The sequence below is a fragment of the Abramis brama genome (genome assembly GCF_963993115.1).
Source record: "Abramis brama genome assembly, chromosome: 1".
NCBI lineage: Eukaryota > Metazoa > Chordata > Actinopteri > Cypriniformes > Leuciscidae > Abramis > Abramis brama.
In genome coordinates, this window is record NC_139963.1 from 37,855,408 (window position 1) to 37,882,801 (window position 27,394).

The 27,394-nt window shown below is 39.9% G+C and overlaps 3 protein-coding genes across 6 annotated transcripts in view; 1 reads left to right on the forward strand and 2 right to left on the reverse strand.

Moving 5' to 3' along the window:
• Positions 1-3,182, reverse strand: part of LOC311081222 (uncharacterized protein) — a gene marked incomplete at its 3' end in the record, with an annotated part of 6,006 nt that extends 2,824 nt beyond the window's left edge. The window contains exons 1-10 of the mRNA XM_084111651.1: positions 2,897-3,182; positions 2,714-2,787; positions 1,888-2,014; positions 1,635-1,795; positions 1,354-1,499; positions 1,108-1,264; positions 925-1,018; positions 748-814; positions 551-636; positions 4-458 (exon numbers count right to left, since the gene is read on the reverse strand). Of these exons, the coding sequence (XP_083967777.1) occupies positions 4-458; positions 551-636; positions 748-814; positions 925-1,018; positions 1,108-1,264; positions 1,354-1,499; positions 1,635-1,795; positions 1,888-2,014; positions 2,714-2,777 (1,357 nt within the window). The 5' untranslated portion in view covers positions 2,778-2,787; positions 2,897-3,182. The remainder of the gene's footprint in view (positions 1-3; positions 459-550; positions 637-747; positions 815-924; positions 1,019-1,107; positions 1,265-1,353; positions 1,500-1,634; positions 1,796-1,887; positions 2,015-2,713; positions 2,788-2,896) is intronic.
• Positions 3,183-3,337: 155 nt separating this feature from the next.
• Positions 3,338-20,531, reverse strand: il4r.1 (interleukin 4 receptor, tandem duplicate 1). Of its 3 annotated transcripts, XM_084134346.1 has the most exons (7): positions 8,676-8,977; positions 8,493-8,566; positions 5,645-5,771; positions 5,392-5,552; positions 5,117-5,256; positions 4,871-5,027; positions 3,338-4,781 (listed from the first exon to the last, which is right to left on the reverse strand). In XM_084134346.1, the coding sequence occupies exons 2-7, from the start codon at positions 8,554-8,556 to the stop codon at positions 4,729-4,731; spliced, it is 702 nt and encodes a 233-aa protein (XP_083990472.1). In that variant the 5' UTR covers positions 8,557-8,566; positions 8,676-8,977; the 3' UTR covers positions 3,338-4,728. The 3 variants fall into 3 exon arrangements, with proteins under 3 accessions (XP_083990472.1, XP_083990474.1, XP_083990473.1); XM_084134348.1 differs by lacking the exons at positions 8,493-8,566; positions 8,676-8,977 and adding an exon at positions 20,426-20,531; XM_084134347.1 differs by lacking the exon at positions 8,493-8,566 and having other exon boundaries at positions 8,676-8,976.
• nsmce1 (NSE1 homolog, SMC5-SMC6 complex component) lies at positions 20,482-27,015 on the forward strand. Of its 2 annotated transcripts, none has more exons than XM_084134320.1 (8): positions 20,482-20,620; positions 21,279-21,417; positions 21,615-21,736; positions 21,937-22,014; positions 25,612-25,758; positions 25,858-25,974; positions 26,250-26,376; positions 26,795-27,015. In XM_084134320.1, the coding sequence occupies exons 2-8, from the start codon at positions 21,300-21,302 to the stop codon at positions 26,890-26,892; spliced, it is 807 nt and encodes a 268-aa protein (XP_083990446.1). In that variant the 5' UTR covers positions 20,482-20,620; positions 21,279-21,299; the 3' UTR covers positions 26,893-27,015. The 2 variants fall into 2 exon arrangements, with proteins under 2 accessions (XP_083990446.1, XP_083990447.1); XM_084134321.1 differs by having other exon boundaries at positions 20,615-20,739.
• Positions 27,016-27,394: the final 379 nt, after the last annotated feature.

Sequence of the window (27,394 nt, forward strand, 5' to 3'; positions counted from 1 at the left end):
CCAAAGCATCATTAGTGGGAACGTTAAACTGGCTCTTGCTGATATCAGCAATCCTAGAGTTTTCAAAGCTAAAAATGTCCCTCTTGTCAGATTGACAGGAATGATCACAGCACTTGTGACCCAGGAAGGAAGAATCTTCATCAGTGGCCGATCCCAAATACGACATGTTGCTGAAAACCGATGAGCCAGAGCAGTTGCCCGAATCTTGGTTTGCACGGTTGCGTTCTCTTGAGGAACTGGTATCATCACTCTTGACTTGCTGATTGCTGGGTGTGTTGTTGTTAAAGGATTTGAAATCCTCCTCCAGGGCACATTCGACACGTAATGGGACGTTGATCAGACTGCAATTCTCCTTGTCATTACCAGAATCAAAACCAGCCTGGCCACAACCGTCTGCCGCTGACTCAACACTGTGGGAACTTTTCTCATTGTTTGTATCAACTGATAAAGCGGAGATACTGTAGAGAGACAAACATGTTGAGGAATTATTAATCAGAATTAGAGCGATTAGAGTCTGTCATGTGTTTCTGAAGTTTTTGGGAAAACTTACAAGTTCTTTTCCTCCTTAAAGTCCAGTTTTGGAATCTCTACATGGATTGAGGAGAAGTTCATAATGGAAGGAGGCAAAATATGACCCTATTAAACAATAATGAAAAAAATAAAATAAAACAAGGGGTTGAGCATATAGAAAACTATTTCAAAATAAAAGAAATAGTAAACCAAACAAATTGCATATCTTTCTCCAACCTTCTCTTCTCCAAGATTGGCATCTATTTTTGGCTTGGAAATCTTGTCCCACCAATTCATCTTCATCCTGTAATGAGGAAGTAAAGTGTGTCAGAACTAAATTTGTCAAGAATGCACAAAGGAATAGCAAACATGCAAAATGTAGAATGATGGCGAGACACAAAACGGAGATCTCACCTCAAAACACAGATGAAGATAGTACAAATGATGATGATTAAAACAACACATAGAGGCGGAACCATCGTTCTGAGTAATTCATTTGGAGATGAGGCTGTGGAGCACATATAGATTGATCAGGATTATTAAAGAGCATTAAAACACAGGCAGTAATAACTCTGAGAACAAAACACATTGACTTACAGCTGGTGAACTGAACTGGTGCGCTCTGGTCACTCAATATCTTGTGTTCGTTATAGTTTGTGCTCATTCTTGCTGTCAGAATGTAGTTGGTGTTTGGCTGGAGATTTATGCCCACAATCTCAAAGAATCGCAGGGAGTTTGACACATCCTTTGACATCTGTATGGACAAAGTGTTTATTTTATGATACATCTATATGTGAATATGCATGAATTAATTTAATATCATCTATATATCATCTTCCTTACGGTTTCATCTCCTCCTTCAGTCCTATAGGTCAGATGTATTTCCAAACTTTCTCTAACATTTCTGTTCTCATACTTGTCATCCCAAGTTACATTAAAATTTCCATTTTCAGTCTTCTGCACTGATAAGACTGGAGTTTTTGGTTTGACTGCAGAAAATGAAAATCACATATTTGTAAATGTGTCAGATAAGGCCAGATAACACCTTTTTCTTTTTAATTTCAGAATATTTAAAAGTAATGGAAAAAGCCTAACAAGAACATATAGACAACAAATATACTCACTGAAGTCCATTGTCACAAATGTTTTGCTTAATAAAACATTTGATCCGTTCAGAAGTGTAGTAGAGAAATTCTCTGCTGAAACAAACCCTTGGACTTCAATTTTGCATTCACAGTTGGCACTGAGATTACTTCTCTCAAAGATGCATGTATATCTTTCTAACCTGTAATGTAAGAGTTAATAGTGTCAGTTGATTGCTAAATTAACAGTAAATAATTTTAGTTATAGTTACAGAGGAATTGAACAAATACATACGAATCTCCTACAGTCTGTGTGATGCTGAGTTTGTATCCAGAGCAACTTATGAGGCCGTCAAACCAGAAACTGCACTTCATTTCTGTCTCATAGTCATTGAAACACTTCAAGTCCTTCTCTGTGGGTTCTACAGAGATTTTAGAGATGGAAAATAAAATAAGTCACTATCACAAATTACCAAGGTAGAAGTTGTTTTGTTAAAGTAAAAGTTGTTTCGACAGTAAAACACTGCATAAAAAACATAAAAGTGGTGTCATCTGAATCAGCATGTTCTTGTTTAATTTGTTATAAAACATCCACATCAGCTTGTCATCAACATGTTTAAAAAAAAAATGAATGAATCAACGATTAAATACTGAGCAGAAGGGAAAGCCACTAACTTAAAAAAGTGTAGGCCTATAGAGCTAAACATTTGGAAACGATTGTGAGAGTGACACACACACTGACACTTTATATACTTTATTTGATTCCACATTACAAATCAAATTTCATTAGGAATCTTTTTTTTTTTAAATAATCCAACAGATTAAAACAAATCAGCACATTGTTATGGATTAAACCTGGTTCTAAGGGTACAGGAAACAACAAACATGCTTCCTATAGTTGCTGAGATTGAACAGTAGCCTACTTTGCCAACTATTTGGCCCTTGTTTTAGAAATCCCCCCAATGCAAAGTCCACGGATCGCACGGACACACACACACACACACACACACACACACACACACACACACACACACACAGCAGATACACATGGGGATATTATATATTAAAGTAACAAAGTCACAAATAGAGCAAGAGCATATTATAGCGAAAGAAACATTTACCGTAACAAAGTGTTTGGCAGATGAGTGTGAGGATGATCTGACAAAGAAGAAATGTGGAAAACATCCTGTACTTCCTATAAGCAGAAATATAATCTCATACATATTTAAACAATTACATATAGCCTATGTAACAAGATAAAATGTTAAAATATGATATTCACACAAAATATAGTGTTCTCATACCTTTTGACTGTAACTATATGACAGTTCGTTGTTGCGACCGCAGAGTAAAAATAAAAGAAAACGAATTTATTGACCACTCTGTAGACAAATTAAACGTTTTCAGTCACAGACGCATAAAAACACACGACGAGCAGTTTAAACCGTGTAAATGAAGGTCTACCATAAGCTTCCCTCTTTGCCCACGCAACATGGAAGTGGAACTTGCCAAAAAAGGGCGTTTCGAACTTTCCTGGAACACACGCAGCAGTTCTGCTGTTCCACTGACCCCAGCCCTGCGCGCGACCGAGCTGTTCCCGAATCCCGACTAAGAGGCATAGACAGAAATTGTATTTTGGGCGGGCCAGTGAAAAAGTGAGTGGCCCTATAGGCCTATTTTCCTAGAAAAAAAAATGACTTAAATAATAATTAAACCTTAGTGAGTAGAAAAAAGAATAGACAAACTGCAAAAATAGTTACACCTTTATTTTGCAATATTCGGCAAAGGCAATAACAAAACACTGTCTAATCATCATGTTCAACCAACAGAGCTCAATAAAGGCTGAACAAACCAGCATAGACAATAACCTATTTTATTCAGGCTAGTCAGCAGCAGGGGCGGCGTGTGCGTATAGCAGTCAGAGTTCAGACACCAGCTAATGATGATGCTCGTTAAAGATTTTCGGAGGGCTTTAACCCCCCTCCCCTAAATTTACACCCAGCCCCCCTAAAACTTAGCTTTTAACTGTACACTATTCGTGATCGCCTCATATGTCATTAAAAGTCATAACCCGGCTCCTCTCAGTATTATCTCCACAGCGTCAGCGTCAGAACAAAAGCAGAGGACAACGTGTGTGTGTGCATTTATTGATAGATCGTTATGATATATATGCATCTGTGTAGTTCTTTGTTTGTCATAAATGCAGTTTACATAATATGACGCTTTAGCAATTCAACACAGTTTTCTGGGCTTATTCATTTATTTATTTATTCATGAAATTCCTTTCATCCAAACGTAATGAGACTTTGTGACTTTTCCTTATCTTGCTATATACTTAATACTATAGTGCAATAAAATTGCTTAAAAAAAGTTGAGCTTTCAGTAAGATTTTGTTTGGGCGCAGTACCACACTTTTTCACTAGGTGAAGCAATCAAAATTGATGCTGAAAATTCAGCTTTGATCACATGAATAAAATAATATTTTTAAAATATATTCAAATAGAAAACAGCTGTTTTACATTGTAATAATATTTCACAATATTTACTGTTTTTACTGTACTTTTGTATCAAATAAAATATTTGGTGAGCATAAGAGATTTCTTTCAAAAACATTAAAATGCTTAATATTTTCTAAACTTGGCCACCAATGTACATCAAGCCAAAAATGTTTTGGAAATAAGTGAAATTATTTTGAAGGTGGGGAAGTGTGTCATGTTACCTAATGAGATTGAGAAAACAACTGTTTTATCCTATGTTGGACATTTCCTTTTTGACTGCTTTAAATTGTATTGTTCTATTCTGGATTGAATTTATTGTTGATATGTCAGTCATAATAAATAAGATAATCAACCACAGACTTTATTTTGTCAAATGCTTATTTTGTTTAGGATTTTAGATACCTTTCTTAACACAGTGTGTGTAGCCAAGGATATCACATAATGTGGTAATGTTACACATGTTTACACATCTTTTACACATTTTTTACACATCTTAATGTTAACCTTTCTGACACATTTAGTATGTTAAACTCATTAACACAGTGAATGAGTTGAAATTAACACAAAACTTGTCCTGGAGCTCACCCACAAATGTGTTAAAATTTAACACAGGTTGTGTCATTTTTGACACATTCTTTCTAAGAGTGTAGAGGCGGAACCATCGTTCTGAGTAATTCATTTGGAGATGAGGCTGTGGAGCACATATAGATTGATCAGGATTATTAAAGAGCATTAAAACACAGGCAGTAATAACTCTGAGAACAAAACACATTGACTTACAGCTGGTGAACTGAACTGGTGCGCTCTGGTCACTCAATATCTTGTGTTCGTTATAGTTTGTGCTCATTCTTGCTGTCAGAATGTAGTTGGTGTTTGGCTGGAGATTTATGCCCACAATCTCAAAGAATCCCAGGGAGTTTGACATATCCTTTGACATCTGTATGGACAAAGTGTTTATTTTATGATACATCTATATGTGAATATGCATGAATTAATTTAATATCATCTATATATCATCTTCCTTACGGTTTCATCTTCAGTCCTATAGGTCAGATGTATTTCCAAACTTTCTGCAACATTTCTGTTCTCATACTTGTCATCCCAAGTTACATTAAAATTTCCATTTTCAGTCTTCTGCACTGATAAGACTGGAGTTTTTGGTTTGACTGCAGAAAATGAAAATCACATATTTGTAAATGTGTCAGATAAGGCCAGATAACACCTTTTTCTTTTTAATTTCAGAATATTTAAAAGTAATGGAAAAAGCCTAACAAGAACATATAGACAACAAATATACTCACTGAAGTCCATTGTCACGAATGTTTTGTTTAATAAAACAATTGGTCCGTTCAGAAGTGTAGTAGAGAAATTCTCTGCTGAAACAAACCCTTGGACTTCAATTTTGCATTCACAGTTGGCACTGAGATTACTTCTCTCAAAGATGCATGTATATCTTTCTAACCTGTAATGTAAGAGTTAATAGTGTCAGTTGATTGCTAAATTAACAGTAAATAATTTTAGTTATAGTTACAGAGGAATTGAACAAATACATACGAATCTCCTACAGTCTGTGTGATGTTGAGTTTGTATCCAGAGCAACTTATGAGGCCGTCAAACCAGAAACTGCACTTCATTTCTGTCTCATAGTCATTGAAACACTTCAAGTCCTTCTCTGTGGATTCTACAGAGATTTTAGAGATGGAAAATAAAATAAGTCACTATCACAAATTACCAAGGTAGAAGTTGTTTTGTTAAAGTAAAAGTTGTTTCGACAGTAAAACACCGCATAAAAAACATAAAAGTGGTGTCATCTGAATCAGCATGTTCTTGTTTAATTTGTTATAAAACATCCACATCAGCTTGTCATCAACATGTTTAAAAAAAAAATGAATGAATCAACGATTAAATACTGAGCAGAAGGGAAAGCCACTAACTTAAAAAAGTGTAGGCCTATAGAGCTAAACATTTGGAAACGATTGTGAGAGTGACACACACACTGACACTTTATATACTTTATTTGATTCCACATTACAAATCAAATTTCATTAGGAATCTTTTTTTTTTTTAAATAATCCAACAGATTAAAACAAATCAGCACATTGTTATGGATTAAACCTGGTTCTAAGGGTACAGGAAACAACAAACATGCTTCCTATAGTTGCTGAGATTGAACAGTAGCCTACTTTGCCAACTATTTGGCCCTTGTTTTAGAAATCCCCCCAATGCAAAGTCCACTGATCGCACGGACACACACACACAGGCCCGCCCACAGAAATGACTGAGCCCCTGAAAAGGTCCAGTGAATGGGCCCTCCCCAAATCTGCTATAGGCTACTCATATCATGCGTGTGCTCTCTCTCTCTCTCTCCTACATTAACACATACATTTAACTGAGAGAGACTTAGGGGCGCAACTACCCAGTGTCAAGGGTATGCAGCAACAATTTTGCTGTCACTGACTCTAGGGGGTAGGGGGGTTGGGGGGCACCCCCCGTAAGAAAATTTTGTGCTTTTTAATGTTAAATTCATCAATCTGGTGCACTTTGAGAGTTCAAAATTAAAAACTCCAACCCATATTCAGTGTGCAAATTAAAAATTAAAACCTCTTTTAGTTAGTGTCTGTCTACATTACACTACTACATGATAATAGTTATAATATTAATCCCATGATATAATAGCCATATATTGTAAAACAAATGCACTGAAAAATAAAGGAAACTTTCATAATTAGTTTTGTACTAATTTCTACCCGTCACTGGTCCGGATAACCATATAGTTCCAAAGAACCATGGGCCTGATCTACTTGTTTCATGGGCCGGTGTTTCAGAAAAAAAAACTAACGCTGACTTTTTTTGACCAATGCATTACACCGGGACTAACCCAGCGCCGCCGATTAAGCAAAACAAAACAAAACGAATGTACAGTTTTATGGGCCATTAAGACAAAAAAAAGAAAAAAGTATGGGATGCATCGGCCCAAAAAGCACGTCGGCCCACTGGGAATCTCCCGGTAGTCCCGATGGCCAGATTGATCTACATGCCTGGACGTCACACTTTAAATCCTACCTGTTTCATTTCATCCACTTATTTAGCTGCTGTCTCATCAATTGACATGCCATCTCCTTTTCGACTCTTTCTTTTTCTATGTTTAGCCCCCGCCAGCTTTTTTGCTTTATTCGTCTTTTTCGACGACAACTCACTACTCGTACTTGCTGCTCGCTCAGCGCTCACGGCGCCCGCGCCCGCTCGCGATATTAAGTAGCCTACAACAAAAAATAGCTCAGACCATTTTCAGGAAAGGGGTGTTTCATTATGACACAGGCTACATTTTACTCAAGCAACATTAAATAAAATGCTTTTTTTTCTCACTTTCAACAATTAATGGTGCTATTTTGGTTCAAAATAAAATATGGTAACTTTTGCTTATAAGCAAAACCCATGCAGTCCAGCTATAATTATGTTCATCCTAAATATTAGGATGAACATAATTATAGCTGGACTGCATGGGTCCCCTCTAGCGGCTGGGCCCCAGAAAACGTTCCCCTTTATCCCCCCTTATCGACGGCCCTGCACACACACACACACGCACACACAGAGAGAAGAGCAGAGCAGATACACATCGGGATATTATATATTAAAGGAACACTCCACCGTTTTTTGAAATAGGGCTTATTCACCTTCTTTCCTACATTTAGATAGGTGGGCAAATGCATTTTTGTCTCAGTGCATGCATTGTTTTAGTTTGACAGGGTCGGCGCTAGCTTAGCTTAGCATAATGAATGGAATCCTTTGTTGCCAGCTAGCATGTCCTGAGTAAAAGTGATATAAAAAATATAAAAAACCCACCTAATTACTTCTTGTGGCCTGTGTATTCACAACAAGTACAAATAGCGATGCAGATTAACACTAGGCGATTTCCTATGCAGATGTTGACTTGGGACTATATTAGGGGGAAGCACAGGCGAAGCACTGCTACTTGGGCGCAGAGATATCTCGCCCAAGTAGCAGTGCTTCGCCTGTGCTTCCCCCTAATATAGTCCTTAATATACAAGTCAATATCTGCCTAGGAAATCGCCTAGTGTCAATCTGCATCGCTATTTGTACTTGTTGTGAATACACAGGCCACAAGAAGTAATTAGGTGTTTTTTTTATTTTTTTTATATCACTTTTACTCAGGACATGCTAGCTGGCAACAAAGGATTCCATTCATTATGCTAAGCTAAGCTAGCGCCGACCCTGTCAAACTAAAACAATGCATGCACTGAGACAAAAATGCATTTTCCCACCTATCTAAATGCAGGAAAGAAGGTGAATAAGCCCCATTTCAAAAAACGGTGGAGTGTTCCTTTAAAGTAACAAAGTCACAAATAGAGCAAGAGCATATTATAGCGAAAGAAACATTTACCATAACAAAGTGTTTGGCAGATGAGTGTGAGGATGATCTGACAAAGAAGAAATGTGGAAAACATCCTGTACTTCCTATAAGCAGAAATATAATCTCATACATATTTAAACAATTACATTTAGCCTATGTAACAAGATAAAATGTTAAAATATGATATTCACACAAAATATAGTGTTCTCATACCTTTTGACTGTAACTATATGACAGTTCGTTGTTGCGACCGCCGAGAAAAAATAAAAGAAAACGAATTTATTGACCACTCTGTAGACAAATTAAACGTTTTCAGTCACAGACGCATAAAAACACACGACGAGCAGTTTAAACCGTGTAAATGAAGGTCTACCATAAGCTTCCCTCTTCGCCCACGCAACATGGAAGTGGAACTTGCCAAAAAAGGGCGTTTCGAACTTTCCTGGAACACACGCAGCAGTTCTGCTGTTCCACTGACCCCAGCCCTGCGCGCGACCGAGCTGTTCCCGAATCCCGACTGAGAGGCATAGACAGAAATTGTATTTTGGGCGGGCCAGTGAAAAAGTGAGTGGGCCTATAGGCCTATTTTCCTAGAAAAAAAATGACTTAAATAATAATTAAACCTTAGTGAGTAGAAAAAAGAATAGACAAACTGCAAAAATAAGTTACACCTTTATTTTGCAATATTCGGCAAAGGCAATAACAAAACACTGTCTAATCATCATGTTCAACCAACAGAGCTCAATAAAGGCTGAACAAACCAGCATAGACAATAACCTATTTTATTCAGCAGCAGGGGCGGCGTGTGCGTAGCAGTCAGAGTTCAGACACCAGGGCTGCGTTCAGCCCCGACAAAACGTTGCACAACGTTTTTTAAACAGAAACGGTGATGCGTTGAACACTGTTCTGATGACGCAAGAGTTGCAACTATGGCAGCTGAGAAGGCCATTCTTTGTGTTCTTTGTGAAGAATTTTCGGAGCCTGATGAAGTCGGTATAAATGTGTGTTTAATACTACAAAATATGCCCGATGTTACAGTTACTGCACTTGCCGCCCAGAACAAAAGAGAACATCCCAATCGAGTGAAGGGATTGCTGAAACTGAAATGGAAGCACACATCTTACCTAATTCAGACTAAAACACATCTATTTAGCCTCACATACTGACTTTATTTGTAGTTCATACTGTTTAATACCCTGTATTTTCTTTCTCCTTTTTAGGAAAAGCACTTAATTACCATTGTTTATTTCTATACCAAATGTCATACACTTGCAATGAAGCTAAAAATATAAGCAACTACATAATTATGTTGATAACCTATATTTTTACAATAAAAGAAACATGTCTTCTAATTAATATCCTCAGTTGTTGTGTATACGCATCGAAGACATTTGTAAATTACTTTCCTTGAACCCATTGTGTGAGTTCACTTTAATACCGTGTGCTTTATATACATGTTGCTGCTGATTGGACTGCAGTTCTGACACACCCACCAAACAAGAGAAAACGCATCTCAAACCCCGGTGCACGCCGTTTCCAGGAAACATGACGTTCAACCCGGAAACCGTAGCAAAACGTTGCGCACCGTTTTGAACTTGAACGTGCCCCAGCTAATGATGATACTCGTTAAAGATTTTCGGAGGGCTTTAACCCCCCTACCCCCTAAATTTACACCCAGCCCCCCTAAAAATTTGCTTTTAACTGTACACTATTCGTGATCGCCTCATATGTCATTAAAAGTCATAACCCGGCTCCTCTCAGTATTATCTCCACAGCGTGGAGATCGTTATGATATATATGCATCTGTGTAGTTCTTTGTTTGTCATAAATGCAGTTTACATAATATGACGCTGTAGCAATTCAACACAGTTTTCTGGGCTTATTCATTTATTTATTTATGAAATTCCTTTCATCCAAACGTAATGAGACTGTGACTTTTCCTTATCTTGCTATATACTTAATACTTCAGTGCAATAAAATTGCTTAAAAAAAGTATTATAATATTAATTTGATAATAAATCCAAAGGCAAAACACGCGATAAGTGACCATTCACGATGAGCGCTGCTCTTATGATCTTAACGCCGACTTGATTGGATCCCAGTTCAGAAAAAACAACAACGTGTATTTATTATTATTTTAACGTCGAAAACATAATGTCAGATTTTAAATTAACACATACATGTATACATTATTGCAAAAGTATTATTATAAAAATAATTGTGTGGAGTGAGTGTGCGCAGCCGCAGTTTATTGCATCACTAATTGCGCGTCTTTTTGATTAGATAATGAGTAAAAATGAAAAGAAACAAGCCTATTCAATCTTCCCTGGATGTATTTTTAACTAAGAAATTAAATAATAGCAATCAGGAGAATGGAAGCAGCAAAAAATAAAAATAAAAATAAAAATAAAAATAAAAATAGGACTGTGCTGTCAGCAAAACGTTACACTTATGCAATAGAATTTGCACTGCAACAAAAAGGTATGGCATGCATTTTTATATTGAATGCTGTTCACTGTGAGTTTTAATTAATAGTGTAATAGAGTTAATAGTGCATTGTGCATTTTGTTTGGTATAATGTGAGGTATATCGTTCGGTAATGTCGTTGTTCTATGTAGGCCTATGCCCAGAGGGAATGCCATACTCTAGGTTTTTGTGAAACACCGCCACTGGTCAGCAGTGCAAAGACAGTTCACCCGAAAATAAAGTAGGCCTAGGCTAAAAGTAAAAGAAATTAAACACAAAATAGCAACTAAACAATGTGCATACCACTTTGATGAGAAGCTCCTTGATTTTCCATTCTTGACAGTGCAGGGAAGTATACCTTCAAATTGGGTTGTGACGGTGGTTCTGCAGTTAGATCAGCGGGTAAACCCGCGTCAGGCTGACTGGGAGAGAGCACTAGCTGGCGCCTGACTATAGCCTACTTGTGGGTTAAAGGGTTAGTTCACCCAAAAATGAAAATTCTGTCAGTAATTACTCACCCTCATGTTGTTCCAACCGCGTAAGACCTTCGTTCATCTTCGGAACATAAATTAAGATATTTTTGATGAAATCTGAATGCTGGATCACTTCTCCATAGGCTGCTAGGTGACCGAAACTTGCTGGCCCAGAAAAGTTATTAAAGAGATCGTTAATATAGTCCAAGTGACTACAGTGGCTTAATCTTAAGTATATCAAGCGATGAGAATACTTTTTGTGCGCAAAAACAAACTAAAATAACGACTTTATTCCACTATTCATTTCCATCTCTCTGGGCCTACACGACACATACATACACGAATGTATTTTGAGAAGACCAGCCAGCAGCAAAACATAAGTCCTGTATAGACATACCTAGCCCAGGCCCACAAAGAGGCGACCGCCCTCGTTGAATGAGCCCTGATGCTAAGGGGACATTCTTCCCCCTGGCAATCATAAGCCAGAGCAACAGCGTCCACAATCCAGTGAGCAAGCCTCTGCTTTGAGACCCCACGTCCCTTGTTACATCCACCAAAGCACACGAACAGCTGGTCTGAATGGTGAAAGGCGGCCGAACGATTCATATAAATCTGCAAAGCTCTGACTGGGCAAACAGCGCTCTGAGCGTCAGCATCATGCGAGGCTGACGGTTCAGCAGACAAGGCAGGCAGGGAAACAACCTGTGCTTTGAACGGAGTATTGAGGGACTTCGGAACGTAGCCTGGTCTCGGTGTGAGAGTGACATTACAGTCTCCCGGTCCAAAACGAATGCAGTCATCGCTTATCGAGAACACCTGTAGGTCACCAACACGCTTCGCCGAAGCGAGAGCGAGAAGCAAAGCAGTCTTCAGGGAAAGCTCCTCGATCGCAATCGAGGCAAGTGGCTCAAACGGCGGGAGAGACAGAGCCCTCAAAACCAGGGCTAAATCCCACAGCGGCACAGAAGGCGGCCGCGAAGGGCATAATCTCCTAGCTCCCTTGAGAAAACTGATCACCAAAGCGTGTTTACCGATTGACTGTCCGTCGACCGGGGAATGAAACGCAGCAATAGCGGCCACATACACCTTCAGTGTGGACGGCAAACTCCCGTTATCCATCCTATGCTGAAGGAAGCGCAGAATATCCGACACGGAACAGCTCCCCGGGTCGATACTGACATCCTGGCACCATTTAGAGAAAACTCCCCATTTCAAAGCGTATAAACGCCTAGTAGACAGGGCGCACGCTTCAGAGATAGTGCTCAGCACTCGCTGATGCAGAGTGTCCCGCCCGTTCAGAGTCCTCGCAGAGGCCACACATGAAGGTTCCACAGCCCGGGGCTGGGGTACCATATCGTGCCGTTCGCCTGAGACAATAAGTCCCTCCTGAGAGGAATTTCCCACGGGGGACCCACCAATAATTCTCTCATGTCCGCGAACCAGGGCTGGTTCGGCCAGTTCGGGGCTACGAGGATCACAGACGCTTTCTCCTCCCTGATTTTGCATAACACCGTAGGCAGAATCTTCACCGGAGGGAAGGCGTAAAGCCTGGTTTTCGGCCAGCGCGAAGTCAGAGCGTCCCCCGCCAGAGGGGAGCGAGACAGCGAGAAGAACGCCTGACAGTGCGCGTTCTCGCTCGTGGCGAACAGATCGACTTTTTCCACAGTACCAGAGTGCGGACGCAACTGTGGGTAACCATGATGTGCTTGTGGCCGGAAGACCACGCCCTCGGAGGGACTCGAGTTTTCAGCCAGAACTGTAGCGATCGCATATGTAGCAGACCCAGATGACACACTGATGAGGCCGCTGCCATCAGTCCCAGAAGCCTCTGAAACTCCCTCAGTGACACGGACCTGCCCGGTCTGAAACAGCGTAGAGACAATGATATTGTCTCTATGCGCTCTCGGGAGAGATGGGCTCGCATCGTCACTGAATTCAAACACACACCCAGAAATGTTGCAGTCTGACTCGGTGTGAACACGCTTTTCTGCTTGTTTACGCGCAGTCCCAGCGTATCCAGGTGGCGAAGCAACGCTTCCACATGACCGATTAGCACCTCCCTCGAGTGGGCTAGAATCAGCCAGTCGTCCAGATAGTTTAGGATGTGCATTCCGCTCGATCTGAGGGGAGAAAGTGCCGTGTCTACACACTTCGAGAAGGTGCGGGGAGAGCTAGAGCCAATCCGACGGGAGTACCGAGTACTGATAAACTGTGTCCTCGAACGCAAATCTCAGAAAGCGCCTGTGGCGCGGTACTATCTGGATATGAAAGTACGCGTCCTTTAAATCCATCGAAGCGAACCAATCCCCGGGACGAACCTGTGCCAGGATCTGCTTCAGAGTTGTCATTCTGAACGCATGCTTGTGAAGTGCTCAGCTGATGGGTCTCAAGTCCAGAATCGGACGGAGACCCCTCCCCCCAACCTTTTTTTGGTACTACAAAGTAGCGGCTGTAGAACCCGCTCTCCTGCTCGTTCGGGGGAACCAGTTCTATCACTCCTTTCTTGAGCGAACTGTGAACTTCCTGTCTCAGAACGGGAGCGTTTTGGGGCAAAGTTAATGACGGGACTACGCCGTTGAAGCAGGGTGGTCTGCGTCTGAACTGAAGCGAATACCCGTGCCGAATTATGCCTAGCACCCATGGTGAAATGCATGCCCGGAGTAGTTTCCCACGTGTCCAGAAAGTGACTCAGTGGGCCTGCCAATTCTGCGGTCATAGCCGCTACCGGTGTAGTGCTTAGGCCGGGGCCCCACCCCCGCAAGGCTGATAGCTCTGGCGGGAGTGTGGCTCGCGGCGGGCTCCACGAGATGCCATTATAGTTACCAACTGTGACTCTGCGCTGTTCTGAGGCAGGGCAGGTGACACAGTGTGAGGTTCAAGAGGAAGAAAAAGCTCTCTTTGTGAAGGGATACATTTTGTTTTTATTTTAACAGAATAAACAACATTCACAACTGACATGCATTCGTTGCTCGACGGAACATGAGGGACTTGATGCATGAGAACACGGTGCTTGGGGGTGGGTCCTCCCTCGCGCTCTTTCTCCCTCTTGCCCGCTCCGTCAGGAAGACGGCTTGGATGTAGAGGGGGACGCGTTGACCTTCCCTCGGCGCAGGCTCCTTCTCTGACCCTGTCCCTTCTTCCTAGGTACCGAACACTGTCTGCTCCGGGGCGCCGCGGGCTGTCTAGCCTTGCCCTGAGGTTGGCAAGAGGTCGATGAAGAGCGGGAACGAGGTTGAGCAGGTGGCGCCCGGTGCGGAATGACATGGCTCATGGCTTGCATTGCTCATTGGAATGACATGGCTCTGAGTCTCAGAATAGCGCTCTGTGACTGTCTCCACAGTGTCACCGAAGAGGCTGGCTGGAGTGATCGGTGCGTTGAGTAGCGTTTTCCGGTCCACGTCCTTAACGTCCGAAAGTGTCAGCCACAGGTGCCTGTGAAGGACCACCAGGAATCCCATGGAGCGGCCAACAGCCTGCGCGGAGCGTTTGGTGGCCGCTAGCGCGAGGTCCGTTGCCGAGCGAAGATCCCGGATGACATCAGCGTCTACAGAGGCGACGCCATCCAGGGACTTAAGCAGCTTGGCCTGGAACACCTGCAAGATAGCCATGGCATGGAGAGCTGAGACTGCCTCTCCCGCTGCTCCGTAGGCTTTATCAGCCTGGTGGGCCGTGAATCTACATAGCTTGGACGGCAAGCTGCGGTCCGAACCCAATGCAGAAGTCGACGGGCACAGGTGGGTGGCGACGGTCTCCTCGACGGGGGGCATGCGCACGTCGACGTGTGCGAACATGGCTTGAGTGGCAGAGTGGGTGTGCGCCGACTGGGGAGCAGCCCATGATCTCACCACGTGTTTGTGGACGTCCGGGAAAAACGGGGTCCCCCTCTTCGACGCGGCCTGACGGCGGCTCGATTGGAGGAACCACGTGTCCAGCTTGCTCCTCGCTGGCTTGTCCGGAGCGTTCCACGAGAGGTCCAGCTCGGCGACGGCTTTGCTAAGGACCCTAAAGAGACATGGAGTCATCCTCCCCACCAGCCCCGAAGGAGACAAAGTCCGCGACGTCGCGAGGGGGGCGGAAGCTCGCGTCCGGGAAGCTGACAGCGTCGAGCTCCCTATCCCTGGGGGTGGAGGGGCCAACCAGCGGCTCGCTGGCGGCAGTGGGCCCAATCCCCGCGGATGCTCGAGCCACTTCCCTTCTTGCTTTGAGGGCGCGCACTGGCATATCCACACAGTGGGCGCACGAGAGGTCATCCGTTAGGGCCGTCTCGGCGTGGGCCAAGCCCATGCAGGCGACGCAGAACAGATGGGTGTCGGGCGGCCCAATAGGGCCCGAACACAGGTTGCAAGTGGACGCCATCGGATGCTGAAGACAGGTAAGTATCTTCTGGTTGCACCTTCAACGATGGCGAAGTAGTTTAATATGATGAGTAGCACACTTCGATTTGAGCGTGAAGAAAGAGATTCTGACGCAGTTGTTGCGCACATGCAATTTATACTGCCAGCGGGCTTGTCAGTATTTGCATATTTGCGTCAGTTGGCCAGCTGTTTCAGCTGGCGTTAGCCATAAGATTTCAGCAGAAGTGGAGGAGGGGAGGAGTTCCCATATACGTCACACGACGTAATGTCGAAGTGACCGCCTTGAAAGGGAACTGGGCTGGGTGGTGTAATGGCAGATTTTCTGTTTCTCTTACTTACAAAAGAGTGTGTGTTTTTAAACTCTGGGAAACAGGTGTGACGTCAGGAGGAGGCCGACTGAAAAGGGGCTCTAACCCCTAGGGTCAGAGGCCGTCCGATTTAGAACTTGTGAGTTTGTAAAAATAAACTCAGCAGGATTAGATCACTAGCAGAGAAACCTTCCCTTTTCTTAGATAAGAGTCTGTGAGCAGGAAACCTTGAAAGAGAGTATAAAGGCTGCTCTGCCCTCCCTTCCTGGTCGCACTTGTTTCACAGACTGTACTGGTGACTTCTGTGTGGCAACTGGGCCTTCTTGCAAGAATAAAATACTTTTTAATGATCATTTGAATTTCAGAGTGTCTCTTACGCAGTTGATGATTGTTTAATGAATATTTTTGCCACAACAGTGGACTCGGTAAATGCCTTCATTGGCGTGTCTTCTTCCTCAACTCTTGCTTTTTTCCCTCTTCATTGTTATATTGTTTTAAATGTGTATTTACATATTTCAAAAGATGATTTTCAGGGTTAAAAAACGATCACTGCAAAATTAATTCCTACAGCACACAGATTATTTTTTTTACACTTTGAATAGTGCACCTATATGGCATGTTATTGGCTATTATTATAGTTTAATTTAAACAAACATGTCCTTAAATGGTCATGCTTACCATTTTTGTGGAATATTGAAAGGTTCTTTACACAAAACTGTACAGTTGTTTATGTTTAATGTGTTTTTTTGAAATATTCTTTTATATTTCAGAAAGTAAAAGTATGCAAAACATATTGTAAATAAGGCTAGTTACATTTTACTTCATATAGGCCTATTCAGATCTACAGCTGTCAATTGTCACTAAATTATTATGATTTATATTAAATAAAATATAAGCTATATAATATAGGCTATACTTGATGAGGGATAGTATAAGTATACGCAACAGGGGCGATTCCAAGATTTTATAAATGGGGGGGCACGGGGGACCAAGAACCAGTGAGGGGGGGCCCATGGGAAATCAGAAAATTCAACTGGAAAAACTTCTCCTAATGTAGAACAGTCTTTTTTTTTCCAATTAATGATTATGCAGTCTTTACTTACATACATCATTGTTTATTCTTTCAAGCAGATATATTTATTTGTATGAATTAAATATAATTAATCTTTATTAAAGCTATTATTAAAGAGCAGTGAATGCTTTTATCTTTTTATTTTGTTGTTTGAACAATATTAAGTGTACAGAAGGCATTAGGTTTATTATGCACTGTCACTTTAAGACCGAGTGTGCAGATCCAATTGCACTGCTAATGCACATCCGATATTCTCACAACTGTACGTTCTGTAAAGACATAACTAACTGTGTTTACGTGAATACTCTCAAAAACGGACATTTAGACAACATGTTGTGTGTATTTGTCCATTCAGACGCGAAAGAGAGCCATTCAGTCCTTTGCGCGCAGCGCGCTTAGCTGTCTATGTGCAGGGGGGCCGGTATTCCCCCCGTATATTATACGGTAATAATCATATTCCAGGGGGGGCCGGTGCCTAGACACGCCCCTGATACGCAAGTATATTTCGTCTTGGTCATACTCATTGTGTCTGTCGTGTTTGATCCCAAGTGAACCTAAAGATTTTTTTCAACGCTTGCACCTCGGAACCTTCAAGATTTGCGTTCTCGAGCCACCAGGCACTGTTGTTGTGCGAATGAGCAGCCGGAGTGCGTTAAGGATTTTCTGTTAGAACGGTGTCGTGTTAGCGGCCCCTGAGTTAATAACTATCGTTGCGACGGAAGTGAATCAATCTATCAATCATCTAACTTTAGCTGGACAATAACTTCATTCTAGAGCTGCTGTAAAGCCAAAACAATCTCTGTTACTTTAATTTCCTATTATCATGTGTAAGGCTGCTTTGAAACAAACTGTTAAAAGCGCTATATAAATGAAGGTGACTTGACTTGAACGAATTTTTCCCTGATAAGTGTGCAGGATGCAGTGTACACCATAGATATCATATATAAAGGCTAGGGCTGCGTTCAGCCCCGACAAAACGTTGCACAACGTTTTTTAAACAGAAACGGTGATGTGTTGAACACACTGTTCTGATGACGCAAGAGTTGCAACTATGGCAGCTGAGAAGGCCATTCTTTGTGTTCTTTGTGAAGAATTATCAGAGCCTGATGAAGTCGGTATAAATATGTGTTTAACCCTTGTGTTATGTTGGAATTCTGTGCACTCCCCTTATGGTCCGGGTCAAATTGACCCGCATTGGATTCAATACAATTCCTCAAAAATCACACTATGAAAAACAACAAAGATTCAGGTACAAACTGTAAACTTTTAATATCAACATTTGTCAAATATTCCAAAAAATATATATCTGAAGATATGATTTAATGAAAATGTTTTTTAACCATTTTTTAAAACTGTTTTGCTTTGACAAAATTTGAATATACATTATATTTATATATATTTGAATATACATTTTTTTTTTTACTTTTTTTTTTTTTTTTTTGCTTAGAACATCATAACTGAACAATTAATCAATTAATCTGAGCTAATTTTTCCTGCAGTCTATGTCGAAGTCTCAAGATATTTCAGATATCTTGAATATATAAATGAGAGCTTATTTTACTATCTGTGTCTGTCAAAGATTTTCATTTGTAATTTGCAATTAACTCTGAACACCATGATGTAGCTTTTTCAAGTGTGTTTGGTTTGGGTTAGAGCACTTTTAGATACACTTACACTTTAGAACTGGAGTTGATGCCCAGTTGATACATAAAATAAATGTTTTTATGTTGTGTCTGTACAGTTGCTTTTGAATAGCCTATGGGGGTCAAATTGACCTGCGAACATCACAAACGTAATAGTAATTTTGTTTGTATATGTCAAAAAAACAAACACCAGCATGTTGAAACTTTGCATGCATGTTCATGAAGATAAATGCAAAAAAGTCACAAAATATATATATATAAAAAAAAAAAAAGATTTAATATTATTTCAGGTAGCTTGAAAAAATAAATGATAGGTAATTTTTACCATCTGTGGCCGACAAAATATTTTTCTGTATTGAAATAAGTGTGGAAAACCAATTTTTTTAGCTTCATAAGGTAGTAAAAAAATAAAATAACAAAGTATAACCAAGAAATGTTATTATTTTGGGTCCGTACAGTTGCCTTAGAGCGTTAAAATATGCGGGTCAAATTGACCCGCGAACATCACGAAAGGAACAGTAATTTTGTTTGTATATGTCAAAAAACACCAGCATGTTGAAACTTTGCATGCATGTTCATGATGATAAATGAGAAAAAGTCACAAAATATCAAGAAAAAAAACATAGGTTAACCAGTATTTCCAGCAACTATAAAATCTAAACGGGTCAAATTGACCCGCAACATAACACAAGGGTTAATACTACAAAATATGCCCGATGTTACAGTTACTGCACTTGCCGCCCAGAACAAAAGAGAACATCCCAATCGAGTGAAGGGATTGCTGAAACTGAAATGGAAGCACACACCTATTCAGACTAAAACACATCTATTTAGCCTCACATACTGACTTTATTTGTAGTTCATACTGTTTTAATACCCTGTATTTTCTTTCTCATTTTTAGGAAAAACACTTAATTAGCCTACCATTGTTTATTTCTATACTTGCAATGAAGCTAAAAATATAAACAACTACATCATTTTGTTGATATCCTATATTTTTTACAATAAAACTTTCGACAAACATGTCTTCTAATATCCTCAGTTGTTGCGTATACCGAGCTGCATCAAACAAATTTGTAAATTACTTTCCTTGAACCCATTTTGCGAGTTCACTTTAATACCACGTGCTTTATATACATGTTGCTGCTGATTGGACTGCAGTTCTGACACACCCACCAAACAAGAGAAAACGTATCTCAAACCCCGTTGCACACCGGTGCACGCCGTTTCCAGGAAACATGACGTTCAACCCGGAAACCGTAGCAAAACGTTGCGCACCGTTTTGAACTTGAACATGCCCTAGATGTCTCGTGCGCGCTGCTGGCCAATGGAGGTCGACGTCCGCACGTGGCGGCCATCTTGCCACAGTGTGCTCGCTCACTCGTTTAATGGTGCATGTACTTTTAAATAACCATAACTTGCTCAATTTTCTACCGATTTTCAAACGGTTTGGTTTGTTATAAACGTCAGAGATGTAGTTATGACACTGCATACATACACTGCATACATATGAATAATTATAACATACATGTTCAAGCATTCGGAATTATAGCCACGTTAATAACGTTTGTAAGAAACCAAACCGTTTGTAAATCCGTCAAGATTTCAGCGAGATAAGAGGATTTGTGTGCATGCTGATCACTCACCTTAATTCACAGCTTCACTGTGACAAGATGGCCGAACGGTGATGCCGGAAGTGACTGCGCCATAAGACATCTAGCGTTTATATGATATCTATGGTGTACACTGCGTACTAGGAACCCAAGTCACGTGATCGGAAGTATTGTGACCGCGCGAATGTTGCACAAATTGACAGCTCGGCGGCACAACTTTGAAAACAGGTATGTGAGGAGCAGATCAACACTCTAGTCTACAACAATAACTGTTTAATGTAAATCTGTCTTGGTCAGACTACGATGTCGGGTTTTGAATGCCCAGACAAACGGACGCTTGATTTGACGCAGCAGCATGTCGCACATCTTCATTCGTAGCTTGCAGTATTTTTGTACATTCGTGCTGGGAAGACAGTATATTAATGTATATTACCACAAATCCTTGCTCACACCAACATCAAATAATTGGTCGAAAGACTGTTGTTATGAATAGACGGACATCTATAAACTTTAACATACGCTATTAGAACAGAATAATGGTGAGACCAAAAGATGAAGTACCATCTGAGTCAAAGATATCTTAAAATGACTGCCTTTGTACCATTACCGTGGGAAGGAACCCTTATGTGTTACCAAGACAGTACTTAACAAGTTCAACTAAACAATAGTTCAAATATGATGATGTTCCCAAATATGATGATGTTCCCAGTGGGAACATCATCATATTTGAACTATTGTTTAGTTGAACTTGTTAAGTATTGTCTTGGTAATACATAAGGGTTCTGCAGCAGTAATTTTTAATCATATTACCTAACTTAACTCATGTTTGACTGGGCAGTATTTGCAGGTTTGAGAAATTGTGTTTATCAAGATATGTGTTTTCCAGCTCAAGAGGACATTAAGCAGAATGTCCCGACCAATGGCAGACAGTCACAGGCGCTTCTTGCAGACCATGATGAGCAATGGCATCATCAGTGCATCTCAGGCTGAAGCACTACACAAACACTGCTGTGAGACCCATGGAGGTATGAAGAAAACACTGCAAGCAATGTATACAAATTCTGTTGGATCATTTGTTTATTATTTCATTTTTATTCTGCACTAAAGGCAAGATTATGCTTTTGTTGATGTTTATGTGTGTCACACCTGGACACTGAATGTCAGTTGTATATTGTATAACCATATGTCCTCTTTGAATTATGCATCTTTCTTGCATTTCTAGCGCACTATGTGGCAGACAGATTAGATGATTTCATTAATGTCATCAACGCTCAGCTTCAGCCCTTGTTCATGTACATCAGGAAAGGCATGTCTGAAGAAAATGGACTGGAGTATTATGCCTTGGTTGGTTGAATCTAATCGATTTACACATCTTCTTAATTTATGTGTTTGATGTTATATTTGATTTATGCATTATTAATATTTATTAATAATGATATTAGTGTTTTAACAAACTTGAGTTTTGACATTATAGTATATTATTTTTTTTATAGTATAAGTCAAAACAGAAATGATACTTTCAAATACTTCCATCTGTTATTCAGGTAAACATGACCGAGACAGACATAACAAGAATGGCGTCTGACTATGCAGATAATGAACTGGAATTATTCAGAAAAACGGTATGTTTATTCACAAAAAAAGAAATTTAAGATATATATATATATATATACACACACACACACACAAACATATATATATATATATATATATATACACACACACACACACACACACACACACACACAAACATATATATATATATATATATATATACATACACACACACACACACACATATATATATATATATATATATATATATATATATATATATACACACACACACACACACACATATATATATATATATATATATACATACATACACACACACACACACACACACACACATATATATATATATATATATACACACACACACACAGACAGACATTCGTTATGTATATGACACTCGTTATGTATATGAAAACACTCCAACGGAGGCATCAGAAGACCATCATAGAAAGTTTATTATTACACATTTGAGTGATTCTAAGAAAATAAAGTTGTTACATCCATATACAGAATTATTCAACCCCCCCAAAAGTCACATTTTGTAGAGAATCCTTTGCTCTTTATATACATTTTTAATAAAGGTTGCCTGTAAGTGCTTACCGGCCTTCAACCCTCTCTACTGGAATCTTAGGCCATTCTTTGTGTGCAAAAGCATCCAACTCACTGATATTTTTTGGTGAAATTTGGAGAAAGCAGTGGCAGCACAGAAACCAAAGGGATTTAAATCCGGAGACTGGGCAAGCCACTCAAGAACATTCCCGGACCAATCCCTGAACCAAGCTTTGGTTGATTGGAAAGTATACTTGGGATTGATCCCAAACTGCTGGAAAGTGAAATGATTCAGTGAAGCTTCAGTTTATGTACTGAAGGCATCATAATCTTTGCCAAAATGGCCTGATACTTCAAAGAATCCATGACACGGATCACATGGTCAAGATTTTCACTTCCTGCAGCAGCAAAGCAGTACAGCGACAAAACTGATCATGTTTGACCCTTTGGATGGTGTTCTTCTGATCATAAGTCATGCCTTTTTTTGTGCCAGACATACTGCTGACCCATGGGCCCAAAAAGTTCCAGTTTAGTCTCATCATTCCATAAAACATTCTTCCAGAACTCCGCAGGTCCATCCAAATTCCTTTTAACATATTCAAGTTATCCTGTTATGTTCTCTTGGTCAACAGTGGCATTCGTTGAGGTGTCCGGGCTTGAGGTCAATGCTTGTTTTGTGTTCTTATATTCTGCATTGAAATGTTTTTTCCTTCTTAAATCATTTTATCTATCAAGTCTTTTGCAGTAAGCCAAGGGTTTCAAACCTCTTACTCCTTATTTATTTCATCTTATTGATAGATAGATAGATAGATAGATACATCCTTTTATTACTCCTTTGCAGGAAATTACAGTGTCACGGCAGCTTCAAGACAAACCCAACACCATACATTCAATCAGAACATATCATAAGTTAATTTAAAATACAACAATCTAAATAAAAGGAAGTTATATTTGTGCATTATAAAGTCGTATAGCAGCTGGTATGAAGGACTTCCTATACCGCTCCGACTTGCACATTGGTGCCATCAGTCTTTGACTGAAGGAGCTACTGTTTATCACCTTCAGGTGGTGGAGTGGGTGTGCAGGGTTGGTCAGTATTGACCTTAGTTTATTCAGTGTTCTGGCTTCAGTGTTATTCACACTCCATTGCACAAAGTTGTTGAGTGTTCCTCTGTACTCCTCCTCATCACCTCCTCTTATAAGGCCGACAACTGTGGTGTCATCTGAGAATTTCTGCAAGAAGCAGCTGTAGGTGTTTTATTGGAAATCCGCTGTGTAGATGGTAAACAGGAACGGAGCCAGCACAGTTCCTTGTGGCACCCCTGTGCTGCTAAGAACAGTGTTTGAGACACTGTTCTGCAGGCTTACATACTGTGGTCTGAGGGATAGGTAGTCCAAACACCACAGGACCAGTGATGGAACCTCCTTCATCCTTCCCATCTTCTCCCCTAGCAGTCCAGGCTGAATGGTATTAAAGGCGCTTGAGAAGTCAAAAAATGTGATCCTCACAGATGCATCTGGTGTGTCCAGATGTGTATAAGCGCTCTGCAGAATATAAATGAGGGCATCATCAACACTGATGTTGGGCTGATATACAAACTGTAAGGGGTCCATTTGAGTTGACACACTAGTCCTGATGTAGCGAAGGACTAGTCTCTCAAACGTCTTCATGACATGTGAAGTGAGCGCTGCCGGTCTGTAGTCATCATGGTGGGCTGGACATGATGAAATTGTGCCCTGGAAGGTTTGCTATGGTACCATGCATTTTAAACTTTCAAACAATACTGCCAATAGTGTATCTAGGAACTTTTAGTGTCTTGGAAATGTTCTTGTAGCCATAGCCTTTTTGATGTAACAAGACTACAACGTTGTCAAAACAATCACCGTTCATACGGATCTGCGAAAAAAACTAAAATTGCTGCATTATGCTGCCAGGCCAGTAGTTGGCAGTGTCTTTTCTAAAGAAACACTACGCGCCGATAGACTGAACACTTAATACACGTGCATGGTGTCATCGTTTTCACAAATTCGTGTTTTTGTAGTTTACATGGAGATGATAACAGTATCGTTTTCAAAAACTTGCACTTTGAAATCTGATTTCAAAAATGTGCATTTTTAGGTCCCTAAAATGCTGTTGTCATGTAAATGAACAGCCAAAACGCATAAAGTTTCAGTTTTTGTGTCGTGTAAAACAGCCCCTAAGGCTACGTTCAGAATGCAGGCAAAAGTGGCCCAAATTTTTGCTCATATGCGACTTGGATCTGTTTTTTTTTTTTTTTTTTTTATATCAGTGTGAACAGCACAAACCACATGGAATCTGGTCTTTTCGATTCTGATTTGGGCCACTTCCATATGTGGTCCCAAATCAGATGCAAGTCTGATGTTTCGCAATTAAACCTCAGTCTGAACAGTCATATCGAAATTCTTGTGACTTTTACGTCACTTATTTGTCACTTTGAAGATTTTACTACATACCGTAGTTCTTTGGTCACTCTGTGAACATGGAAGATGGCAGCGTTAGTCAGTGGAGGGACGGTGAGCTTTTATACTCGAAAGTATTACAGTGAAAGCTCTATACAAGCAAAACTGTACGGAAAAACGATGCTCTCTGTCTCCTCATCATCGCCTGCACACAAATTCATCAGCTTTTAATTGAATGCGTAAATGCTGACTTCAGAAACGTCCATGTTTACTTTGGTGTAATTCTGTGCTGCATGCTATCTTTGTTATCGTTCTTTTGCACATGCGGGTCAGTTCAGGATTGTGACCTGTTCACATGCGAATCTGATATTGGCCACAATTCAAAAAATGTTCACAGCCAAACACAAAAAAAATGGATCTGAGCAATTAATCAGAATTGAGCGCAAAGGCTTCCAGTGTGAATGAAGCCGAAGTGTTGTTAAAGAGTTCCCAAAGGCTTAGTTGTGTTTTAACACAACCATACTAGTAAGTGCTTTAGCGTTTGGGAGTTGAATAATTATGACATGAGAAAAAAATCCTATAACCAATCCTGTTACTAAATCAGGTTGGTTGTATTTTTTTTTTATTTATTTTTTTTATTTAATATCTCCTGCCGTTGTTTCTTCTGTTAGATGGATCTGATTGTGGACTCTGAGAGCGGCTCTGCTTCCTCCACTGATATTTTAAATTGTGCGGACAGCCTCCGGACAAAGAAACTGAAGAAAAAAGAAACCGAGCATGTCTTAAACAAATTTGTCCAGGACAAATGGTTAAATGAGGTATACATTTTCAGATATATTTGATTAAGTATTATAAATAACTCACTACCCTCAGAAGCAATTAATTACTGTTTTTGTTCTTTTGTTATGCTACTTTAGAAAGACGGTGAATACACTCTTAGTGTCCGCTGCGTTGTGGAGATGGAACAGTATATGCGCACAATCTACCAGGATCTCATCAAAGTGTGTCATGTGTGCCACAACATTGCCCTTCAGGTATAGACATACACATACGAGTAAAGGTCATGAACTTTTATTTATTGAGGGAATCCAGGCTTTAGAACTCCATTTGATTTCAACTGCAAGCAGTAATCTTTAAGGGAATACTTCATGTTTATCTTGCTTAATAACTGATTTTTTTTATTTTTTTTTTATTTACTGTTAGTTATGTATTGAAATTGTATTTCCATAGAATTGACTTGAGTTGGCTGACTTTTATGGCATTTTCAGACATGGGAAACTGCAAACAAAATGTTTTCTTTTATTTTCAGTGCCAAATGTGTGAAAACCCAGCATGTGGAATCAAGGTGCACCTCCCGTGTGCTGCTAGATATTTCAGAGCACGCAGTGACCCTCATTGCCCATCATGCAATGATTTCTGGCCTCACGAGATTCCAGGTGAGCTGTTGTTATTAAAGGGATAGTTCACCCAAAAAAATCTAAATTCTGTCATCATTTACTCACCCTCAAGCTGTTCCAAACCTGTATGAGTTTCTTTTTTCTGTTGAACACAAAAGAAAATATTTTGAAGAATGTTGATGACAGTTGATGGACCCCATTGACTTCCATAGTATGAAAAAAAAAAAAACTATGTACTATGGCATTCTTCAAAATATCTTCTTTTGTGTTCAACAGAAGAAAGAAACTCATACAGGTTTGGAACAACATGAGGATGAGTAAATTATGACAGAATTGAATTTTTTGGGTAAACCAACCCAATTGCTCCATCGATCTTATGTTATAACTGCAGAGTTGTTTACTTCAGAAGGTTTTAGATATCAACGTTTGTATGTGTCTTTTTCTTTCTCATTTGCAGAAATGCAGCGTTTCCAGTCACAGAGTTCGCAAAATCTACCTTCGTCATCCAGAGAGAACACTGCACCCACAACGTCCCGACGGTCGAGAAGGTCATAATCTCAAATCCTGCTGATCCATCGCTGCAGCTGTTATGGGGATATTTCAAGTACTTTCTCTTAAGAGTCTAAGATTGTTTTTACATGTATTTTCTATTATTAAAGTATTGTTATTGAATAAGTTCTCAATTCCACTTTTTTTGTTGTTGTTAGAATTTGATTTCAAGATCAAATTGTTTATGCAATGTTTCTTTCTTTGCTCTTATATAGAAATGTTTGCTGTAGCTGTAGCATTTTAGCACATTTTGTTCACATTTAGATATGAGTTAAAATTCTAAATATATATTTAAATTATAATTATATTTAAAGTGAATATAATTTAAATATATTTTTACATTATAATATTAACCCTTAAAAAGGTCTTAAATGTTGACCTTTATTAATTACATGTTGTATGCATTGCAAAAAAAAAATCTTTCTCAGTATTTTTGTCTTTCCAATACAAATATCCAAACATCTTGAAATCAATATACATGTACTTCAAATGCAAATTTAAAAATGAG